The 22,068-nt window shown below is 42.4% G+C and overlaps 2 protein-coding genes across 6 annotated transcripts in view; both read left to right on the top strand.

Moving 5' to 3' along the window:
• The window catches only part of LOC147333447 (E3 ubiquitin-protein ligase TRIM21-like), a 525,380-nt gene that overhangs the window by 324,858 nt on the left and 178,454 nt on the right, over positions 1 to 22,068 (top strand). The gene's annotated exons all lie outside the window — the stretch shown is intronic.
• On the top strand, positions 5,840 to 12,704 carry LOC147333453 (uncharacterized). 5 transcript variants are annotated; one of them, XM_086267692.1, is made up of 5 exons: positions 6,062 to 6,273; positions 6,376 to 8,362; positions 8,446 to 8,535; positions 8,893 to 8,972; positions 11,235 to 12,704. In XM_086267692.1, exons 4-5 carry the CDS (start codon positions 8,905 to 8,907, stop codon positions 11,659 to 11,661), a joined length of 495 nt encoding a protein of 164 aa, XP_086123818.1. In that variant the 5' UTR covers positions 6,062 to 6,273; positions 6,376 to 8,362; positions 8,446 to 8,535; positions 8,893 to 8,904; the 3' UTR covers positions 11,662 to 12,704. The 5 variants fall into 5 exon arrangements, with proteins under 5 accessions (XP_086123846.1, XP_086123818.1, XP_086123836.1 ...); XM_086267720.1 differs by lacking the exons at positions 6,062 to 6,273; positions 6,376 to 8,362 and adding an exon at positions 5,840 to 5,952; XM_086267710.1 differs by having other exon boundaries at positions 6,062 to 6,489.

The raw sequence follows: 22,068 nt of genomic DNA, 5'->3' as shown, positions 1-22,068 counted from the left end.
TAACTTGACTCTAAACAGAAGAAACGAGCAGCTGTTTCTGTTCTGTGCTTATTTATATTTGACACACATGCTTCTCTTTGTGCAAACACACATCGCACTATAAGGGTAACCTAGCACACAATGATTGGACAGCACAGTGATGATGCTGGGAGATCCTATACGAAGGAACACAGAAACACTGAGAACTTTAAACATTGATTATATTGAGATCAGCAGCCGACCCAGTCTAGATAAAGGCGAGCAGCTGGGACCGCTGCTGCACCACAAACAGGTTTCAGTGTTTCCATGTGTGTGTGTGATGTCTTTACTTACACTGGTCAACAGACTTTAGTCAACACATCATTGAAAGGTGTTACACATGAAATAAAACCAGTGTTTGTTCCTCTGAAGCAGCTGCATTATAATTCAATTCAATTGAATTTTATTTATATAGCGCCAAATCACAACAAAAGTCGCCTCAAGGCGCTTCATAGATACAGAGAAAAACCCAACAATCATATGACCCCCTATGAGCAGCACTTTGGCGACAGTGGGAAGGAAAAACTCCCTTTTAACAGGAAGAAACCTCCAGCAGAACCAGACTCAGGGAGGGGCGGGGCCATCTGCTGTGATTGGTTGGGGTGAGAGAAGGAAGACAGGATAAAGACATGCTGTGGAAGAGAGACAGAGGTTAATAACAGATATGATTCAATGCAGAGAGGTCTGTTAACACATAGTGAGTGAGAAAGGTGACTGGAAAGCAAAAACTCAATGCATCATGGGAATCCCCGGCAGCCTACACCTATTGCAGCATAACTAAGGGAGGATTCAGGGTCACCTGGTCCAGCCCTAACTATATGCTTTAGCAAAAAGGAAAGTTTGAAGCCTAATCTTAAAAGTAGAGATAGTGTCTGTCTCCTGAATCCAAACTGGAAGCTGGTTCCACAGAAGAGGGGCCTGAAAACTGAAGGCTCTGCCTCCCATTCTACTTTTAAATACTCTAGGAACAACAAGTAGGCCTGCAGAGCGAGAGCGAAGTGCTCTAATCAGAATCAGAATCAGAATCAGAATCAGAATACTTTATTGATCCCTGGGGGAAATTATTTTTTGTTACAGTGCTCCATTTTAAACCAACATTAAGACAAGACAGACAATACACTAACTAAGAATAGTACAATATATACATATATATACATACATACATACATAAGTCACTCATAAATAAATATTTGGAAAAGAAACATGTGTAGTTGTAGCAGTAACCAGTGTGTTAAGTGGATGCGTTGTACAGGGAGATGGCCACAGGCAGGAATGATTTCCTGTGTCGTTCAGTGGTGCATCATGGGTAATCTCAGTCTCTCACTGAACGTGCTCCTGTGACTGACCAACATGTCATGGAGTGGGTGGGAGGTGTTATCCAACATTGTCTTTATCTTGGACAGCATCCGCCTCTCCGACACCACCTTGAGGGAGTCCAGCTCCTCTGACCACCTCCTGACAGTCCTGGTGGTCACAGGTTCCCTCCTCACAATTGGCACGTAGCGGGGGGTGAGGTGAATCAGGTTATGATCTGACCTACCAAGTGGGGGGAGGGAGGAGGAGCTGTATGCATCCTTGACGTTAGCATACAGTAAGTCTAAAGGGTGATATAATAGGGTGATATGGTACTACAAGGTCATTAAGATAAGATGGGGCCTGATTATTTAAGACCTTGTATGTGAGGAGCAGGATTTTGAATTCTGGATTTAACAGGAAGCCAAAACAGGAGAAATCTGCTCTCTCTTTCTAGTCCCTGTCAGGACTCTTGCTGCAGCATTTTGGATCAGTTGAAGGCTTTTCAGTGAGTTTTTAGGACTTCCTGATAATAATGAATTACAGTCGTCCAGCCTGGAAGTAATAAATGCATGAACTAGTTTTTCAGCGTCACTCTGAGACAGGATATTTCTAACTTTAGAGATGTTGCACAAATGGAAGAAAGCATATAACCAATCTGCTCCTTTGTGGCCGTTTAAAACAGCCTTAAATAACTGTTGTTATATTTGTTGCAGCTTCTGCTCCTCTTGGACAGACGACTCTTGAAAAGACGTTTTTGAATTTCAGCTTTTAACTGGATAAATATCAGATATATAAACGTCTGCAACAAACTGATTCCAGCTTCTACCTCATGATAGGAATGTTTTTGTGGCTCAAGATGACCTGATATCTTTCATGATGGACACATTTGACACATGTTCACATATTATAAACCAACAAGTTCTTCATAGCAGTTTAAATACAGGGAGTCACTTTTGGGCCCAGCAGATAAAACAGAGCCAATATTTCCTTCTTTGTTTAAGTAACGTGTGTCACAGATGTGACCTAGTAAAGTGTAGCTGAACATTAGCAAGTTATTAACACTCTCATGGCGTGCTTTGAATTTAGCGTACGCTAAAGTAATACACTAGCAAAAACTATTTCCAGGCTCGACTTCCATCATACAGATGATGCTTGTGGCAAAAGAGTAACGTTCAGAAGCCTTTTTTCATTATGTAATCTGTTTCTGTTCATGAGGAAATCATATTCAAACTGATTAAATAGACATTTTTCAGTAGTTAGCTGCTATGCGCCCGTCTCAGTGTGAAGTGAAGTCTGTCTGTACTGGATCTGGATCCATCGGGGTCCCTCCAACAGCGACACAGTGATCCGGCTCACCAACTGGTGATAACGACCTACTGAGCCTGCTAGCAGGTGCAATCTGAGCCACAGTTATGGGGCTGATAACTGCTAATAACGCCCATTGATGGACTGTGCACACAAACAGTAACACAAAGACTCAATCAAGAACTGATTAATTAGAACATGGAAAACAATGAAATACACATTTTTTATCATGTCTGTACTTTGACAAAAACTCAGCTTTGATATTTGTGTCACTAGCAGGGACCACTCCCTTGGTAACGATAAGCGATGAGGGATGAGGAAGTGTGATTAGTGCTGCGGTTTGGGGAAGGCCTTGAAGGGGACTGGCGACCGCTCTTGGGCCAGGCAGAACCCCCAAAGACAGGACTGGGCATAATGGAGGTTTTGGAGAATGTTGTGAATGTATACCAGGTAGACTTGTGATGACCATCAACCCAGGAGCTTGATTAAGTGGTCAGGGATTCCTTTGTCGGAGGCAGAAGTCGCAATGCCGGTGAGGAAGGGAGGCCAGGGAAGTGATTTGGAGGAATCCCGGAAGACAAGGGGGCTTGGCGAAAGTGTGAGAGGAGCCATGTCCTGATTGGGGCGTGGCCAGATTCGGTGATGAACAGATAATCTGAAGGTCGAGGTAAAGGGTTAGTGATTCGAAGGGTCTTAAAGGAGAGTTTATTTTGAAGTAGTATGTAGGCGTGGTGCTGCCCGATTGATTGGGTTGCTTCATTTGAGGATAAAATGAAGCAGTCTTCGGAGACTGGGTGGATGACACACATGCATGGGTGAAGAGTCGGGTGGAACATCGAGGATGAGGAGGTGAATTCGGAACAGCCTAAGCTGAAGAAGGCGATTAGGAACGTGGCCTTGAGTGTGCACGCCAGGACGTAGGACGAGAGGTTGAAGTTGTGATGCGATGAACGGAACGTGTTCCAAGCGGTCCAATAAGAGGACAATGTGCTTGCTGCAAGGCTGTTTTTATATTAGCATCTCCCAAGAAGCGATTGAGTTCTGCGATGGGGTTTAGATCTCGAAAGACGTGGCTGAAAATGGAGGACCTGGGGTCGGAGCTGCCTCTGCGTAGGGCGCCAAGGCTCTTAATGTCTTCGGCCGTAATAGCGCCCAAAGCCGGCAGAAGGGACGGCATCTGTGAAGAGCAGGACGTCGTGGGGGGGCAGCTGATCATTGTAGAAGAAGGTGATGCCGTTCCAGTTAGTGAGCAGAAGTTGCCAGAGATGCAGTTCAGCCCTGGGAGAGCTATGCAGCATGGTGGAGTCGAGGAGTGGCGGTTTGGATGCAGCAGGTGAAGCAAGTAAGGTATAGGATTAAGCATCCCAACAAGGAGAGCAGCCATCATTTGAAGCAAGAGAGAGCGAGGAGGACGTTTTGGAGGAGAAGGGTGATGCCTTAACCTTTTGATCGGCAGGGGAGCCTGGAAATGTTTAGTGTCGAGGGTTATCCTGAGGAACTCCGGGGATGTTAAAGGTCCCCCATTTTCTCTTCCGACAAAGGGGCACCGAGTTTGGAGAAGACTGACCTCAGAGTAGATAATCCGGGAGCTGGTGGAGACGTGGGAGGGGGTATGATTGGGAGCCATCAAGGGGGTGAAGCACCTATTTTTTTTTTCTTTAATGAGGAAACTTCTAGTGCCGGAATGTGGATGGTGGTGGAGGCTGGCGGGGTTGAGGGGGCATGCAGGGCGGGAATGCAGCAGTAATGACAGAGAAATCATTTCTTTACATTTGACTTCAATTGTCTCAAATCGAGTATTTAAAGTCTATTTTTGGGGCTTTGATGGGTTGAATCAATGATTTCTACTGTCAGCTGGGATGACTTAGTGGAAAACTAAGCAGCAGCAATGTTTGGAGGCTCACACATCTGTACACATCTGTATGTTTCAGCTTTGTCTTTCAGTCACAACATGGTTCATCTTAACTTCCTGCTTCTATCATGGTTAAAGCTGATGAATCCTCTGGACATCAAACACTGATGGTGTTATTGGAGCTGAGTGAAGTTTGATAGCTTTATGATCCAGGCTGTGACACATGGCAGCTGTCAGAGCAGAACACAGGAAGTCAGCAGGTGTGTTTCAATTCAGGCTCTGCTTCCTCTGAAGGTCCATGACATCACAGCGAGGCCATGAAGGCCGTCCAGACTCCCAGTCTCCCACAAACCTGTCCTTCTTCTCCCTGGATTTGAAGGACAGGTGGGCCCACCCTATCCCAGGATGCACTGCAGCGATGTTGGCTGCTGTGTTTGCACATGCTCAGTGTGACAGGATGTTGGCTGCTGTGTTTGCACATGCTCAGTGTGACAGGATGTTGGCTGCTGTGAAAGCTGAATGCTCTCTGGTAGTGATGATATACATTAGGATGACTGTGCTAGCTCTCTGTCAGAGTACCAGGGCCTCGCTTTGACCACATGACTCTCAGTACACAGCATGATGTGTGCTCTGTAAACAGGAAGTAGAGGAGCAGGACTGAGGTAAACCTCTGAGGGGTCAAACTGAGACTGAGCTCCAGATGTTTCCACATGTTTCTGCTCTGCGTGTGTTTGATGATTATTTCAGGTATAGATGATGGAATATGACCAGTCTGATGTCAGCCTGCTTCTCTGACAGCGCCTCGCCTCTCTGTGCTGCCCCCTGCTGGCTCTGATCATAACTGACTTAGTCCTTGCTGCCACTTTATTAGGTACAGCTCACTAACAGAGGCTCAGACCTGCTTTGCCTTCAGAGCTGCTTTAAATCTTCATGGCTCAGATTCAGCGAAGTGCTGGAAACATCCCTCAGAGTCATGTGATCAGTGATGTCTGCTTCAGCACTGACAGATAGAAAAGTGCATCCACAAAACAGGATATATAATAGAAATCAGATGCTGATTTTCATCTTTTCAGCCCTTTGTCTGGTGCTAATCCAGCTGTGTGTGTTTGTGATGACAGTAAATAAATGTCAGACTTACAGCTCCTGCTTTACTACATTAAAGTGATCAGATGAGTTCAGCACTTTGACATGGATGGTAGTGAAAGAAGGAAATGACAAATGTAGCAGAGCAGCAGCGTTTAACACGTCTGAGCTGGAAACAGGAACTCTGCTATGATCATCATTCATATAACAACTTCCAGCTTCTTTTGCTGGGCTACAGTTTGGATGGATTTGCATTTAAAGATGCAAAGAGACTAAAATGGTTAGGGTCAGGAGGTCAAAGGTCAGAGCTCCTGTGGGTCTGAGGGCGGCCTCACGCTGGAGAAGGATGAAGGAGTCTGACCTGAGCCAGTGTTTGACATGAACACATCAGCACTGCTGTCAGTGAGCCTAACGACAGCCGTTAGCATCATTTCAGTGTTTCAGTCATAAAAACACTTCCTGTCACTGTGGTGGTTACAGTGACATCATGCAGTTTGTGCTTTGACCTCCAGAGGGCGACAAATCAGCACAGACAGAGAGCTCCATTCAAACTTTGCTGCCATCAGTAATAATGCTTCAAATATAATCATCAGTGTTTGAGCAGTTATGATATCAGGGACAATCTAGACATGTGTGACAATACTGAACATGTCACATGACACACCTCAAACATCATGTGATCCACTCTCAGTCTGCACTTTGAGTCATGACTTCAACAGGTTGAAATGAGCTTTGAACAAACATCAGTTTAGTGCTGAAATATTCAAACGCTGCAGGAAGAAGAACAACAAAGTGGGGACGGATGTTTGTGTTTCAAACAGGAAAACCGGAAGAAATAAATCACCTTTAGATAACCTGCCAGAGCTTTGGGAGTTTCCAAGATGCACTAGAATGCAGCACAGAGTGTGTTTGTTTCGGTGTCCTCAGATGCCTCTGTGGGTGTTTCCTTCCTGTTCAAACTTTAATTTCACTTTCCTGAAGTAAATGTTTGTGACTGACGCTGTGAAGGTAATGGAAGCAGTCTGTAATGTTTCCCTGGCTAACATCAGTATAACTTCTGCTTTCTCGTGATTGTGTGTTTGCTGGTTTAAATTATTATTTCCACTGTAGACTATCTATAGCTTGTATATAAAAGATGGCGGCAGAGACCGGGTTCATACATTTGTTTGTGTTGAAGTCTGAAGTTTTGTCTTCAGTTCCTGGAAGTTTCTGCTGCTGTTTACAGAAACGTTTAATGTCCAGGATGTTTGTAGTTTGAAGGAAAAAAGACTTCATGATGAGTCAGTCATGATATTTTCAGTGATGATCTGTAGAAAAGTAACAATGAAGACTTTTTCAGTTCTCAGTGCAGGGTGGAGTTTGTGGTTCTGCATGTGGGTCAGTTTGTAGATGGAGGCAGCAGCTCTGTTCATTTTGGGACTGATGTAAAAATGTTTTCTGATGTTTCCTGTTGTCTAAAAGTTGATGCTGCTCACAGATAAATGAGTGTTTTCAGCCTTTGATCAGTTTTTGCTGCCAGAACTTCCCTGATGTGATGGATGTGCAACTGGGAACATCTGGAGTTAGTGTTGAAATGTTGACAACACGATCAGCAGCTTGAACAGCAGATTTCCTCTCAGTGTTTGAGGATTCAGAGCCTTTTGTAGACTTCTGATCACTTCCTGTTAGAAATGTTCGACTCTAAAACTCTGAAATGATGCTGCTGACTTCAGAGAGGGTTCAGCCTTCACAGTGAAATAAAAGTAAACGTTCCTGTGCAGTGAGCTCCCTCAGACATTTGATGCACTCAGACAAACAGCAGCTTCACTGCATTTAGTTCATGTTTGTCTGTTTGGACACAGTCACTGCTGTGTTTTAGTGTCTCTGCTGGAGCTGCACAAAACTCCTTCATTCACCATCCCAACACTGAGAGGATGGGAGACACACAGAGTCAAATATTTCACGTTCTACCTCTGGTAGAAATCTACACAGCCATCGCCCTGTACAAGCCCATCAGACTGTTGTGATTTCACAACAAAAAGTGTGTAACCAAAAGGGGTTCAGTTTAAATGGTGGGTCTGTGCCTCCTCCCACTGACCTCAGAGGGGAGAAAAAAATGGCACTTTTGTTTTTAAATGCAATTGCATCAAAAATACTTGTTTGCTATTACAACGCTAACTTTAGCGGACATTAAAATGTGCCCAAAGACGCATTTTTGCATTTAAATGTCCTAAAACAGTGAGCGGTGACTGGGCGGACTGCGAGCATTCTAGCCACTAGACAGACGTGTTTCTATCAAACAATGACATCAGAATAAAGTAATCTTTACAAAAAGCAGACGGGGTAATGAACTACACCTGTATTTCTATTTTGTTAAATGCACGAGGAGAAAACCTGATAAATACGAGCAGTAAGGCTTGTTTGTGTGTAACGCATCACATTACATTACAAAATTTGTCACCTTTAATAGGAAAACACATTTTTGGTGGTGTTTTATTCGAGAGAGGTGAATACTAAACCGATATACTGTGAATTGTGTGAATTGTCTAATATATTGCACCTCATCCTAGTCTGTGTGACATCAGCACACATAGCAACAGCTTAGCAACCACACTTCCTGTTTTTAACATCGCTGCGACCACAGGAAGTTGACAAGCTTGATGAAATTAGAAACTACTTCCTGTTCTAACACAGGCAGATGTGCAGAGACAGTTCTCAGCTCTGTGGGTCTGCAGGTTTCCATCTGAATGGTCTCCGATGCACACATCAGCTGTGTGCAGCTCAGTTCCAGCACAAATCTGCCGCTCGAATCTCCAGAAAAAAAATGAGGTAGTATTTTTTTCTGGAAAGGGAAAAAAATCTCTCTACAAATCTCCTTTAGTTCATGAACAGATGTTCTGCTTCACTTTCAGGGTACAAACCGAGGATTGTTTGGTCTCAGTCAGACTGCAAGGACTGCACACGAACACTGGTGACCGATCACCTGAATTCATCTCATCACTGTGAGTCTGAGCTTGTTTATTTGACTGAAACACAGACAAAGATGTTCCTTTCTCTGACGTGTTCAGAATCTGTTTGTCATCGTTTCGTTCGGAGCGCTCGCTGTGGAAACGTGAGTCACAGCTGCTCGCACACACGGTGCTCCATGTTCAAACTGTTTTTTAATAAATAATAAAGCTGCAGAGCCTTTTGAAGGAAACTTTTTAGGTAAAGTCTCTCTTATTGGAAAAGTCCCACAGGGTGGAGCACTGGGGCTGTAACAGTGGACGACATGATGGTGTTTGTATCACGTTTACTGTCTTACGAACAGAGATGCTCCCACAGACAGGAACACGTTCTTCTCTCTCTTTGTTCTTTAGTTTGCAGACACCATGGGCGCTCGGCAGTCCGTCATTCATATTACGAACAAGACTGAGGGCTACACCCTTCAAAACCCCAGGTGACCACACTTCTTACTGTGACTGAGATGCTGCCTGCACATCACCTGACACCTCACTGATATCACTAATAAAAGTAACAGAAGGAATCAGGTACTCTTAGTACCATTGATGTTAAGTTAGACTCTTTTTCTCCAATTGATCTTTCTGAGTTAACTTCAATAATTACTTCCTCCAAACATCAACATGTCTTTTAGACCCCATTCCTACAAAACTGCTCAAAGAAGTCCTGCCATTAATTAATTCTTCAATCTTAAATATGATCAACCTATCTCTAATAATCAGCTATGTACCACAGGCCTTCAAGCTGGCTGTAGTTAAACTTTTACTCAAAAAGCATCTCTAGACCCAGCAGTCTTAGCTAATTATAGGCCAATCTCCAACCTTCCTTTCATATCAAACATCCTTGAAAGAGTAGTTGTCAAACAGCTAACAGATCATCTGCAGAGGCTTATTTGAAGAGTTTCAGTCAGGTTTCAGAGCTCATCACAGCACAGAAACAGCTTTAGTGAAGGTTACAAATGATCTTCTTATGGCCTCTGACAGTGGACTCATCTCTGTGCTTGTCCTGCTAGACCTCAGTGCAGCGTTCGATACTGTCGACCATAATATCCTATTAGAGCGATTAGAACATGCTGTAGGTATTACAGGTACTGCACTGCAGTGGTTTGTATCATATCTATCTAATAGACTCCAGTTTGTGCATGTAAATGGAGAGTCCTCTTCACACACTGAGGTTAATTATGGAGTTCCACAGGGTTCAGTGCTAGGACCAATTCTGTTTACATTATACATGCTTCCCTTAGGCAGTATCATTAGAAGACATAGCATACATTTACACTGCTATGCTGATGACACCCAGCTCTATCTGTCCATGAAGCCAGATAACACACACCAATTAGTTAAACTGCAGGAATGTCTTAAAGACATAAAGACCTGGATGGCTGCTAACTTTCTGCTTCTTAATTCAGATTAAACTGAGGTTATTGTACTCGGCCCTGAAAATCTTAGAAATATGGTATCTAACCAGATTCTTACCCTGGATGGCATTACCTTGGCCTCCAGTAACGCTGTGAGGAACCTTGGAGTCATTTTTGACCAGGACATGTCCTTCAACGCACATATTAAACAAATATGTAAGACTGCTTTCTTCCATTTGTGCAACATCTCTAAAGTTAGAAATATCCTGTCTCAGAGTGACGCTGAAAAACTAGTTCATGCATTTATTACTTCCAGGCTGGACGACTGTAATTCATTATTATCAGGATGTCCTAAAAACTCCCTGAAAAGCCTTCAGCTAATCCAAAATGCTGCAGCAAGAGTACTGACAGGGACTAGAAAGAGAGAGCAGATTTCTCCTGTTTTGGCTTCCTGTTAAATCCAGAATTCAAAATCCTGCTCCTCACATACAAGGTCTTAAATAATCAGGCCCCATCTTATCTTAATGACCTTGTAGTACCATATCACCCTATTAGAGCACTTCGCTCTCGCTCTGCAGGCCTACTTGTTGTTCCTAGAGTATTTAAAAGTAGAATGGGAGGCAGAGCCTTCAGTTTTCAGGCCCCTCTTCTGTGGAACCAGCTTCCAGTTTGGATTCAGGAGACAGACACTATCTCTACTTTCAAGATTAGGCTTCAAACTTTCCTTTTTGCTAAAGCATATAGTTAGTGCTGGACCAGGTGACCCTGAATCCTCCCTTAGTTATGCTGCAATAGACGTAGGCTGCCGGGGGATTCCCATGATGCATTGAGTTTTTCCTTTCCAGTCACCTTTCTCACTCACTATGTATTAACAGACCTCTCTGCATTGAATCATATCTGTTATTAACCTCTGTCTCTCTTCCACAGCATGTCTTTATCCTGTCTTCCTTCTCTCACCCCAACCAATCACAGCAGATGGCCCCGCCCCTCACTGAGCCTGGTTCTGCCGGAGGTTTCTTCCTGTTAAAAGGGAGTTTTTCCTTCCCACTGTCGCCAAAGTGCTTGCTCATAGGGGGTCATATGATTGTTGGGTTTTTCTCTGTATCTATGAAGCGCCTTGAGGCGACTTTTGTTGTGATTTGGCGCTATATAAATAAAATTGAATTGAATTGAATAGACGAGCAGTAAATTTCTTCTGAACACTGACATGATGTTGTCATCTCAGCAGCAATAGCCCTGTCCATGTTTCTTTCTCTAAACAAACTCATACACCTGACTCATTATGAGAGTTAGGGTCCTGTTGGAATAAGAATATTAATTCATATTTTTCTTTTTCCTCACTAGTCTGCATCTTGTTAGCGGACTCTGCCAAATCCCTTTGCCAACAAAACTTGGGCCTTCTGAATGTGGCAGCGCTCTGTTCTCTAAGACTGGCGGCACAGCGCGAGGATCTGTTGGAGTCTTCACCTACGATCTCTACGATACAGCTGCAGACAGAGCTGATAAGAAAATAGCCGTCCTGTTCTCGGTTCCTTTTGACTACGGCCTGTACTCTAACTGGTGCGCCGTCGGAGTCTTTGACGGGGAAACAAACAGTGATAGTGCTCTTTATCATAAGATGTATCGCACTCCTGAGAGAGGGTTTGTCAGAGGAAAAGCTGATGGCTATGATCTGACTCACACAGATTTTAATGTCACCATTAAATCCAGCATGACAAACTTCAGCGTTGCAACGCTGAAAGTTGAAGTACACAATAAAGTAATTGAATAAAAAATAAAGTAATTATGCAAATATGAGCTCTGATTGTTTTTGGGGCAGATCTTGAGGAAAGGCCTGATCACCCTTCATTAGTATTATTTTTACTTATCAGGATAAACAGATATAAACTTGAGTTAACCCAGGGTTTCCCCATCTTCCACAGAAAACGCTCCTTACAACACAACAGACATTAGGAATAGTGATGAAAAAGGAGTATAAAAGAAATACCAGTAAAATACAATCCTGTTGTAAAAGCGATCAACGCTCAGTATGGCTGTTTATTTCACAGGTGTGGTTGGTTGAACAGGTATCGAGGTGTGTGTTTCATGTTTGTGGCAGTGGAACAGACTCATCAGCAGAGCAGAATCATTTTCTGATCACACGAACACATTTCACCCAGCAGATAATCAATATGTCACTGAAAGCACGCTTTAAAAGACATAACCTGCTCCTGACAGTTTGAGTTTATGTTCTCTCAGCTGCAGCTGTTTGCGATTGTGAACCAGCTCCGTAGGACAGAAAACTCAGGGTTAACCCTGAAGTAACCCGAATGAGCAAAATTCTCTGGAGTTAAAAGCTTTAGTTGTTTAAAAATAAAGTTTTAACATCGAATCATTAAAGATCAGCTGAGCAGGTAACACATGCTTGCGTGGATGGGATGTACTGAGTTGGATTATTGATGAAATCAGACTGAAACGCTCCACCAAGTGTTTTTTAGAAAATCATCATAACCTTTGAGGAAGGAAGCTTTCAAGGATTTAATAATCTTTTGTTGGTTCTGTGGGTTCAGGTCACGTTTCGCCTGTCTCGTGGGGTGTGGTTTCTTCCAGCTGTGTTGCCCTCCTGTTTCCATTCCCTGATTACTCCCTGTGTATTTAAGCCCTGTGTTTTCCTGTGCTCCCTGTTGCATCGTACTCTGAGTGTGTTCGAGTTTAGTCCTGCATTTTGGGTCCTTTCTCCCTGACGAAATACTGATTTGATGTTTCCTGTGCATTAATTTCAACATGTGATTCTTTGTTTTCTGAGCCCTAAACCAATAAATAAATTAGACTTTACTTTAACTTGCCCCTGTGCTTTATTCACTGACATCTCATCTACTTTACTGATCTGGTTTCAGTTTGGGAAAAATGTGTGAGGTTATACACATTGTTGTACATGATTGCTACCACTTTGCCCTCCTGGTCAGCTGACAGTAACATTTATTTATTAGCAAATATCTTGATAAAATGGAAACCAGAGCTCATGTGTAAAAAGGGCCACGACGTCTCACATAAACTTCAGTTTTTGCAGGTTTGACCAAATCTCAGCAAGCAGGTCCAGTTGGTGACTTAAAGAAACTGAGGAAGACTGAAGGATGATTTCCTGAGAAAAACTACAAAACCATAGATATTCTCTTCATTCTGGGGCGTCTGTATCCAGTAAGGGTCCTAAGGTTCGACCCTTGCTAAGCGAGCCCGCCGCAGACATGAGCGAGACAGATAATGTTCCTCATAAATTAAAGGACACTTATCCTCAAAGCCATTAAGGGTTAACTGAAATATTCCATCGTATTCAAAAATTAATTAAAATCCTTCTTTAGTTGATGTTGTTATGGAAAATTTAACAATAACCTGCAACACAGTCAGTGAGCTTGATTTGTGGGTTTAATAAACACACTGCAATGTGGAGAGAGCATCCCAGTGAAACACCAGGACCATCTCTGAATTGTGGCCACCGCCCTCACATCTTCTATACAGACACACAGACAAAGAACATCCACAGACTCTCACATGTTGGTATAGCCCCCCCTCTCACAGGGGGCTATACCTCCTCCCTCACACAGAGAATTATGACCTTGTTTTCTGCTTGGCCGTCACCTAAAGATTTACATCCCTGATAAGCAGGAGTCCCACTATCTGTTTAACGTCTCCCATTACAACGGCCTCACTGTGGTAACTTTCCACGTGCATGTAAACTAGTGACAGGAGTGCTCTCACTATGGTAAAGTGAGAAAGTGATATTACTATAACTAATGAGATGTGATTAAATATGTGATTAATACATGAGAAAAGAAATCCGCCACCACACTCCACCCTTTGTGATGCCACAATTAAGAATCACATAAAAACATGGAGATTTCTTTTCTAACTACTGAACATCAGCACAATTACATACTCAAAGAAATTCCATAATGTGCATCCTCCCTATAGTCAGAAGGAAAAAAACAAATTCACACTTTATGGTCATCTTCGCTCCATCTGAGTCTCCACCCTTTGTTTGAAGGATGGCAGATACCATAAAAGAAAACACAATATGAGATCATATACAAAATGAAACAGCCTCTGTTGTTCATCTGCAAAGAAAACTTTACCCTTAGTTACATCAAGCTGCTCTTTCATAAGAACCTGTTGTTGAGATATGTTGTTGTTTGCTTTGCCCTGTCCAGATGTTTGCCATCAAGGACAGTGACTATATCTGTACCTAAGTGAATACCACAAACCTAAACTAACTTCAAAGTTAGTGCTTCCCAAAGTCTGGGGTAAAACCCAGAAGTAGCCATGAATTTCCACACAGCCAACATATATCAAACACTTCTGAGCTACATTTACAACAGAGAGCTTGATCTTTCCTCTCTATCAGTCAGTGCATTGTGCTGTACTCGTTACTACTGTAGACCCATTTACACAGTGTAAACCCTCTCAAAGGCATTTACAATTATCTTTACTGTGCCCACAGCAGTGATTGGGGAAACCAAAACCACCACATTTAACTCTAGAAGAACAGCCGCATTCTTTAGGTGCTTCCAGCATGTTTGAGACCTATCAAAATCAATCGTTGAAATGTGATGAACCCAAAATCCTACTTTACAGTGTCAAACAACATGTCAAAGCTGAGTACACATGTCAAAATAACTCACAACTATTGTTACTATGTTTACTCAGACAATGAGGGCCTAATGCACTTACGCATCAGGAACTGACATGCTAGATAATCAGTCTACCTACCCTACAAAATGCGCACAAGTTGCTGTAAAACGTGCATGCTATAATTACTCCAATCACTTCTACTCAGGCTCAGAGTTTGTGATGTTCGGAGAGTTATGTGAATGCATATCATTTATAAAATGATTATTAACGTCACACCAACGACCTCCTTAACTTAAAAACATACTAAGCTTTCCAGGGAAACTGATTGGTTGTTTAAGCAGGTGTTATCTGCATTCATTCGCTGATCCCTGACACAGAGTCTGCTCTGCAGTCGCTGAGTTGGAGCTTGGCATGAGTGTTTCCTAGTTCTCGCTGGGTCTCTGAAGACTTCTGATCAGCACCCAGTCTCAATCTCAGTCTGGAGATTCCACCCTTGGGATGATTTCTTCCAGCAATACTCTGGCTGCTGCCAGTGGCGTGTCTAGAAATGTTTGTTGGGGGGGCCAGGTAGGGGCACAGATTTGGAGAAGGGTGGCAGATTTAATTGGCAGATAATGTTAAAAACAATTCTACCAACCGTTCACCATAATTCAATAACCCTGTAAACCTAATAACCGAATGCACTTTTAACTCTTATTAGAATGAGATTTTAACCACTACGGTGCAAAGTTTTTAGATACTGCGTTGATAAAGTACAAGAGATACAATCAGTCAGTGTTTACTCAGCATTCAAGGACAGCAATATCTGCATAGTATTTTTACTGACATGTAGTGCACATATGTTTTGGGCAAAAACAGTTTTGAATATTAAAATATGAACATTTTAAACATACAATTGACAAATTAGCCAATGCAAAACTTTATCTGCCTGTTAAAAAAAGAAGATAATCTTCTCACAAACTGGTGTTTGATTTTGAAACAGGAAAAAAGTGGAGAAACAAATGAAAAGACTAACATTTGAATAAAACCTGAAAGCAAGTAAATACTTTCTATGCTGCCTTATGGTAAACTTTGGTAATATTGATAAAGAACAACACTGGCTGATGATGAAATACAGTCAGCTGGCATGGTGACACTGCCAGTATAACCTGCAGGGCTGGACTGGGACAGAAAAATTGGGCATTTTGACTACAGACCGACCCACCAGGTATTAAAGCCATAAAGACTTTGACTGAAAACAAACCCTGTTGTGACAGTGATGTACAGTCTTGTTGGTATATGTATGATTTCTATACATTTTACGTCAGATAAAAACTTTGGTTGTAAGATTTAGATAATTATTTAATAAAAGCTAGATATTTTAAATGAGAATAAGAAAGAAAAGTATTTCTTTGTGCCCCCCTCTCCCTGTTAATGCCCTACCTGGCCCCCTGGCAAAACTTTGCTAGACCCGCCCCTGCACAGTTACCAGCTGTCAGCTGCTTAGAAAAGGATCCTGGTGTTATTTGTCTCTCAGAAACAGTTCATAACTTCAACTCATCCATGTCACCTAAAAGGTAAACCTGTTTCTCCATCACCTGTTCAGCTCTGATGATTCAGTAAGGACATCTCCTGGTTTCATGTTTCCCTCTCACCACATATCCAAACAGACATCATGACCAGCAGCTTTACAGCTGTGGCTCCAGCAAACATCAGCTGATACTAGAAATTAATATTAAATAAATTCTAACAACAGCTGATCAAGCTTAAACGTGCTGCTGTTGTTTAGCGCGACATCTGCTGGTTTCCTCTTTCTGGCACAAAGTGGGCGATAAACAAACGAGAGAGAAAAGCCGATCAGCTGATCATTGATCAGTTTCATGATCGAAGTAGCAACAGGAGAGGCAGGGGGAGAGAATGAGAGAAGAAGAGGCAGCTGCAGCGTAACGACAGAATAAATCCAGCTTTGTGTCTTTTTTCCATTCTAGCTAAAGTCCGGGACAAACTGCGTCTCTTCTCAGCTCAAATGAAACGTGTAATATTTTCTCTGATTGAGGGACCATTACATTTTTTAAGGAGCCGTTGGCAACTCTACTAACCTTATGAATAAAATAAAGTTCACTATCAGTAACATCATAGCACCACCCAGCTGTATAAAAACTCCATCAAACTGGCTAGAACGCAGTACGAGTTATTGCAACTGACAGTAAAAAGTCAGCACAACTAAAATAAACTCCACCTAAACTTGGTTTATATCTGACCCAGAGAGACTGCAGGTCATAACTTCTTACCTGAAGTTCAGTTCACCTGACACTCCGACCGGTGGCTGCCTCGGGTCTCTGCTCCTCCTGCCTCCCCTTCCCTCATCCACCTGTTGCCTCTGTGGAAGCTCCGTCATAGCCACCACCAAACAACTGACTTATTTTTACACATCGACCTGCATCTGGCCAATCCACCACCTCTCATTGTTCATGTCGTTACAAAAAAAAAAAATAAAATAAGTCATCAGCACACCCGGTATGTCCGGTATGTCCGATGGCCTGTCCAGCTATCTTAACCTGTTAATCTTTCGCTGAAAAACTGTTTCCTGCGGTGCCATCTTTCGTGCTTGGCTCTCCTACCTTTGCTAACGTGATGCTCATAGTGCAGAAGCTGATGCTGCATTCACTTACACTCGGATATCTGAGCTTCACTGTGAAACCATAATCGAACATTTGACATTTCATTGAATTTTATTGTTTTAGCTTCGGGGTGGCACCTGGGGTGGCCAGTCTGGTTGTGGGGGTGGCCTGTGCCCCCCCAGGCCACCCCGCTGGACACGCCACTGGCTGCTGCACCTGTATCTCCTTACTAGAAGGAAAAACTTCTAACCATTTGGAAAATATATCAACCATCATCAAACCACATTTTCCTTTCAGTTCAGTGAAGTTTACTTATAGATCATCAAAAGCTTATCTGAACATGGACTTACGCCCTGTAGAGGTTTAATACCTGCAATGAACTGTTATCCCACAAATCCCAGTAAAAAGCCATGGACAAAATCATCATGGAAAACATAGAAAGTATTGTTTCATGTTACACCTGGAATTCCTCCTTTTGACACATGGTCCCTCCCATGAGTCAACTCATCAGAACTAGGAGAATAACAAAAGAAAAGGTTAATTAGATCATTTCTCAGACAACATCAGGGCTTCTCCTCCAGCCCTGTAAACCCCGTGTTAGAGAATAAAATTAGTATTCACGTCATGTTAAGTTGGTCTAACTCTTTGCTCTGCCTGGAGTTTGCATCCACACCACAATTACATAGAAAGCAAAATGGGTGAGTAAATACAAACTTCACACTTGCAAACAGCTGTAGGGTCATAGGAGCAATAAGGCATCCCACACCACAGACACAAGTGTGCCATGTGCAGTTTATTTCCCCAGATAATTAAAAACACTATTGTTGCCATAATTTACCCAAATCATGAATCACCCCATGTGTTTAATCAAAACTATCGTAACCTTTTCTTAAGTAATGTCACTCACGTGCTTTCACACTATGAGCTCAACAGTGATATGATAATGAGCCCAACAGTAAGATGTTCTGTAGTCACTGCACAACCTGTTTCATTTCACTTATGTCTGTTTGTGTCTGTGCCGAATCCTCCACGAGCACTCTTAGAGAGAAACAAACATTAGCAAAACATATGAAGCACCCTGGAGGTTTTTCCTGGATCAACAGATTCCAGAGGTGCTGCAAAAAGATCATAAAGTTAACGCTCTGCTGTAAAAGAGGTAATACTGGTTTCAAACATGTTTGACACTGTATTCACATGTTCTCCAACATTTTCTCAACAACATAGTGTAATTGCATAACCAATGTATAACCTGTAATCACAGTTGCCTTCACACATAAACCCAGTAATCCTGTGAGAAAAAACATTAACCAGTTGTGTGTCCTGCTATAAATCACATGATCAGATCACATGATGAACCCTCTGCTGTAGAAAAGAGAATGTAAATGTTAGCGCCACGCAGGTGTATACACACTTTCTCACAGTGACCTCTGCATTTGGCAATACTAGGTCATAATAACACTCCGCTGGTAAATTCACAGACACAGAAAGTGGCATTTAAAAGGTTAAATGAGCACGCAACCTGGGATGTTGCTGTCATCTTTCCACTCCTTTAAAAACAGAGAAACACACATAGATGCATCCACCCTGTCGTCATGTGGAGGTGCAACCTCACTACTTTTAGCATTTATCCACCTCAATCAAATCTATGGTCAGAGCTTTGTGACTTCCTGCACATGGCGGGCCCAATTCATGCATTCAACGGACCCGTCTGTGTTTTGATTAAAATTTTGTTTCCTCATGAAGTCAGCAGTGGCTGGGTGAAAGCCGTTCATCAGAGCATGGCTTAACTGCTGCTGATGTGGGCTGGCCTTCTCTGCACGCTCTTCAAGGCCGCTATGTTTTCTGCCAACTTCTAACATTTGACATTTTCCAACAATACAGTGTGTTACCATAAGCAACAAGCATCCAGTAAAAACAGTTTCTTTCACACAAAATCAGTAAAACAGAAAAGTAGCAGCTTAAGGGTTAAGTCTGCCCACACTCATGTAAACATGAAGTCTCTCCTCTTCTGGGCCCTGTGCTTCGTACGTCGCTTACTACATCCAAGATCAAATGAAACATCCAAGACCAAACCATCGCGCTAACCGTGAGCGCGCTAATCCGGTTCCCCGAACACACCTGCTGTTGACGATTAGTACAGCTGGACGCAGTAATGTGAGTTCACTGGGTGTCGTAAAAGGGGCTACGCATCGATAGTGGAAACATTGATCGGCAACCCTCTGATTGGTCGGCGAAAATGTCGACGGAGCGCGCTCGGTATTTTTCGGCAGCAGAGCAAGAACTCTTGAGTGAGGGATTTCAGGAGTTTCAGAGTTTAATCAGAACGCAAGGGAACACTGCAAAGGCTGCAAAAGCAAGGAGCGAGGGCTGGCAGGAAGTTGCTGACAAATTAAACTCGTAAGTAATTTAATAATAACAATAATAATGGAGTGGGTTTATATAGCGCTTTTCAAGGCACCCAAAGCGCTTTACAATGCCACTATTCATTCACTCTCACATTCACACACTGGTGGAGGCAGCTACGGTTGTAGCCACAGCTGCCCTGGGGCAGACTGACAGAAGCCAGGCTGCCATATCGCGCCATCGGCCCCTCTGGCCAACACCAGTAGGCGGTAGGGTAGATTTATCATATCACACTATATTATCCAATATTATATTACATTATATTATATTATAATATGTTATATTATATCCCCTTTCACATTAGAGCCACAACAGGACCCACTAGAACATGGGAACAAGTAAAAGTGAAATATAAGAATGTTCTACTGAATGGTAATATTTATCACTTATATTGCTTTTAGTCTCTTGGAAAGAGACCCTGGAATAATCTGTTTGTTTATAACAGCAACCAAGAAAAGGGCAGAGCAAAAAAAAAGACAGGTGGTGGTCCTGCACCCCCTCGTCAACAAGTTGGTTAAGTGAATAATACCCTCACGGGAAAATCGATCTCTCTCTACGAGCACACTGTCGCGCTGAGCTAAAGGATCCTGTCTATCCCGCAATATACGCTGAATTCTGAGGACTCTCCTTATCAATCTTGCACCTTCCGCAATGGGTGGCTCGCGTATACGGACAGGACATGACTGCGACAGACTTCCCAAATCCACCTTCGCTTTTATAGCCGTGGTCTCTCATCTTGATTACACGAAGTAATTTACAATTACTACTCTGAAATCTGAATTACATCTGTAATAATCACATACATGTAATAGAATGTTAATAGTTCATTTCCCTTTTTTAGGAAATGACCTGTATGTATCTGTGTGACATCAATAAAAGGATCAAGTGCTGCATTATCTTTAGTTACATTGATAATATTTATTTATGGTGAAACAGTGGAAAAATATCGCTGTTGCTTTCGTATAAATGAAGCGGGCATACCTGCGTGGCCGCGATCTAATCCTGTTTACATAAAGTAAACCTGCTCCCGAGCAGGTTTACGCTTACGGCTCTGTTGCTATGACAGCAAGTCCCGGATGAGCTTCGGGGAACCGACTGATCCAGGATCACGCGAAATCGTCAACAATCTAATCCGGCTAACCTACTTAGCGAGGTACGAAGAACAGGCCCCTGGTCTGTCATCCTCCTGCTTCTGCAAAAACAAGCAAACAAACACACACACATCCACCCTTTTCACTGTTTGGGTGGATTAGGCATTAGAAGTGACTAATTCTAAAATAGTTACTGTCGTCTCAATTTCAAGTCAGTCACATTTAGTCCACATCATCAGTCCAGCCACAGTCCTCAGCACTTGCATTTATACCAATCACATGCATTCATCTAGTCACATGCATTCATCTAGTCACATGCATTCATCTAGTCACATGCATTCATAAGGATCATTGCTGATAGTGGAAAACCGCGCACAGATTAAGTATCCACTGACAACAATATTTCGTCATTCCAAAAACAAAAACAATTCTTCTTGCTTTGAAATGGATTGAATCACTACAATCCTTTTAAACACAGGATTTACCATCTAATATGGTCAACGTCCTGCCCATACGGAAAAGAAATAGTAAAAACTTATATGTGATTACTCATGAAAGTGGCCACTTTCTCATTACTTTCATACATTGTTTTAGTAAGTATCCAAAACATACAAGTTTCATTATATAATTTTTTAAGGGATCTTATATCTGTTTTCACTCTTATATGCTTTTCATACAAGTTTCACAAGACAGATACAAACTTTATAAGATTGATATATATCTTCTCCATGTGGGCAGGTAGGTGAATTTTCTCAGAATCCAATTGTAATCTAGAGAAACTCACCTTATATTTGCTCTCAATTAAAGTATTTTATAGCGCTGTTGCCCCCCATCTTGCAGGCCTGCTTTTAAATCATCAACACACAAAATATCACCCCAGAGGGGCGATACCTGGCAGGTTTTTTCCTAAGTGCACTGTTACAAAAAAACCAAACAAAAAAACATATTAGGCCCGGTTCAGGACATGTCTAAGTGTAAAAAAAACCCAGTCTTTCTCTTAGAAAAAAGAAAAACAACCTAAACCTAACTGGCAGAATCAGCCCGGGACTAAAACAAAAACCCCAAAATCTACCAGAAAAAGGAAAAGTTTTGCCTTCAGGTGAAATAACAGGCTGTAGGGGTTGGAACCTGCCATGCAGTCACTGCTTCTGGCTTTAATTAACAACTGATGCTTACATGGTCTGAAATCAGGCTTAAGAGTCTTTTTGTTTTGTTCATTTTCCCCACATCGTATTTACTGGTTGCCCACAAGTGCTCCAGAATATCACACAGTTCTGGAAAGTCTGGGGCCAACTGACCTAGTTCCACCTGCTAAACACACACTTTCTTTATGAGCAGCTGCACAGTTCAAACATCACTAATGTTCACCATTAAAAGCTTCCTAACACTTCATATCAATGTTTTATCACTGGAATGTGAATTTTCTTCCCCAAACACAAAACGTGTAACATGCTGTCAGGTATTTCACAAAACAAGTTT

Source organism: Aulonocara sp. 'chitande type north' Nkhata Bay, linkage group LG3 (genome assembly GCF_057382095.1).
Source record: "Aulonocara sp. 'chitande type north' Nkhata Bay isolate Kocher_YH1m ecotype deep benthic linkage group LG3, A_spYH_male_GT1.1, whole genome shotgun sequence".
In the NCBI taxonomy this organism is placed as follows: domain Eukaryota; kingdom Metazoa; phylum Chordata; class Actinopteri; order Cichliformes; family Cichlidae; genus Aulonocara; species Aulonocara sp. 'chitande type north' Nkhata Bay.
This window is presented reverse-complemented; position numbering and strand designations above follow the sequence as displayed.

What these genes read in the sequence shown, in the direction of transcription:
- LOC147333453 (XM_086267720.1), top strand. Translation starts at nt 8,905, where the DNA reads ATGGGCGCTCGGCAGTCCGTCATTCATATTACGAACAAGACTGAGGGC. An exon ending in TACACCCTTCAAAACCCCAG is followed by an intron (nt 8,973 to 11,234) that starts GTGACCACACTT and finishes TTTCCTCACTAG; the next exon opens with TCTGCATCTTGTTAGCGGAC.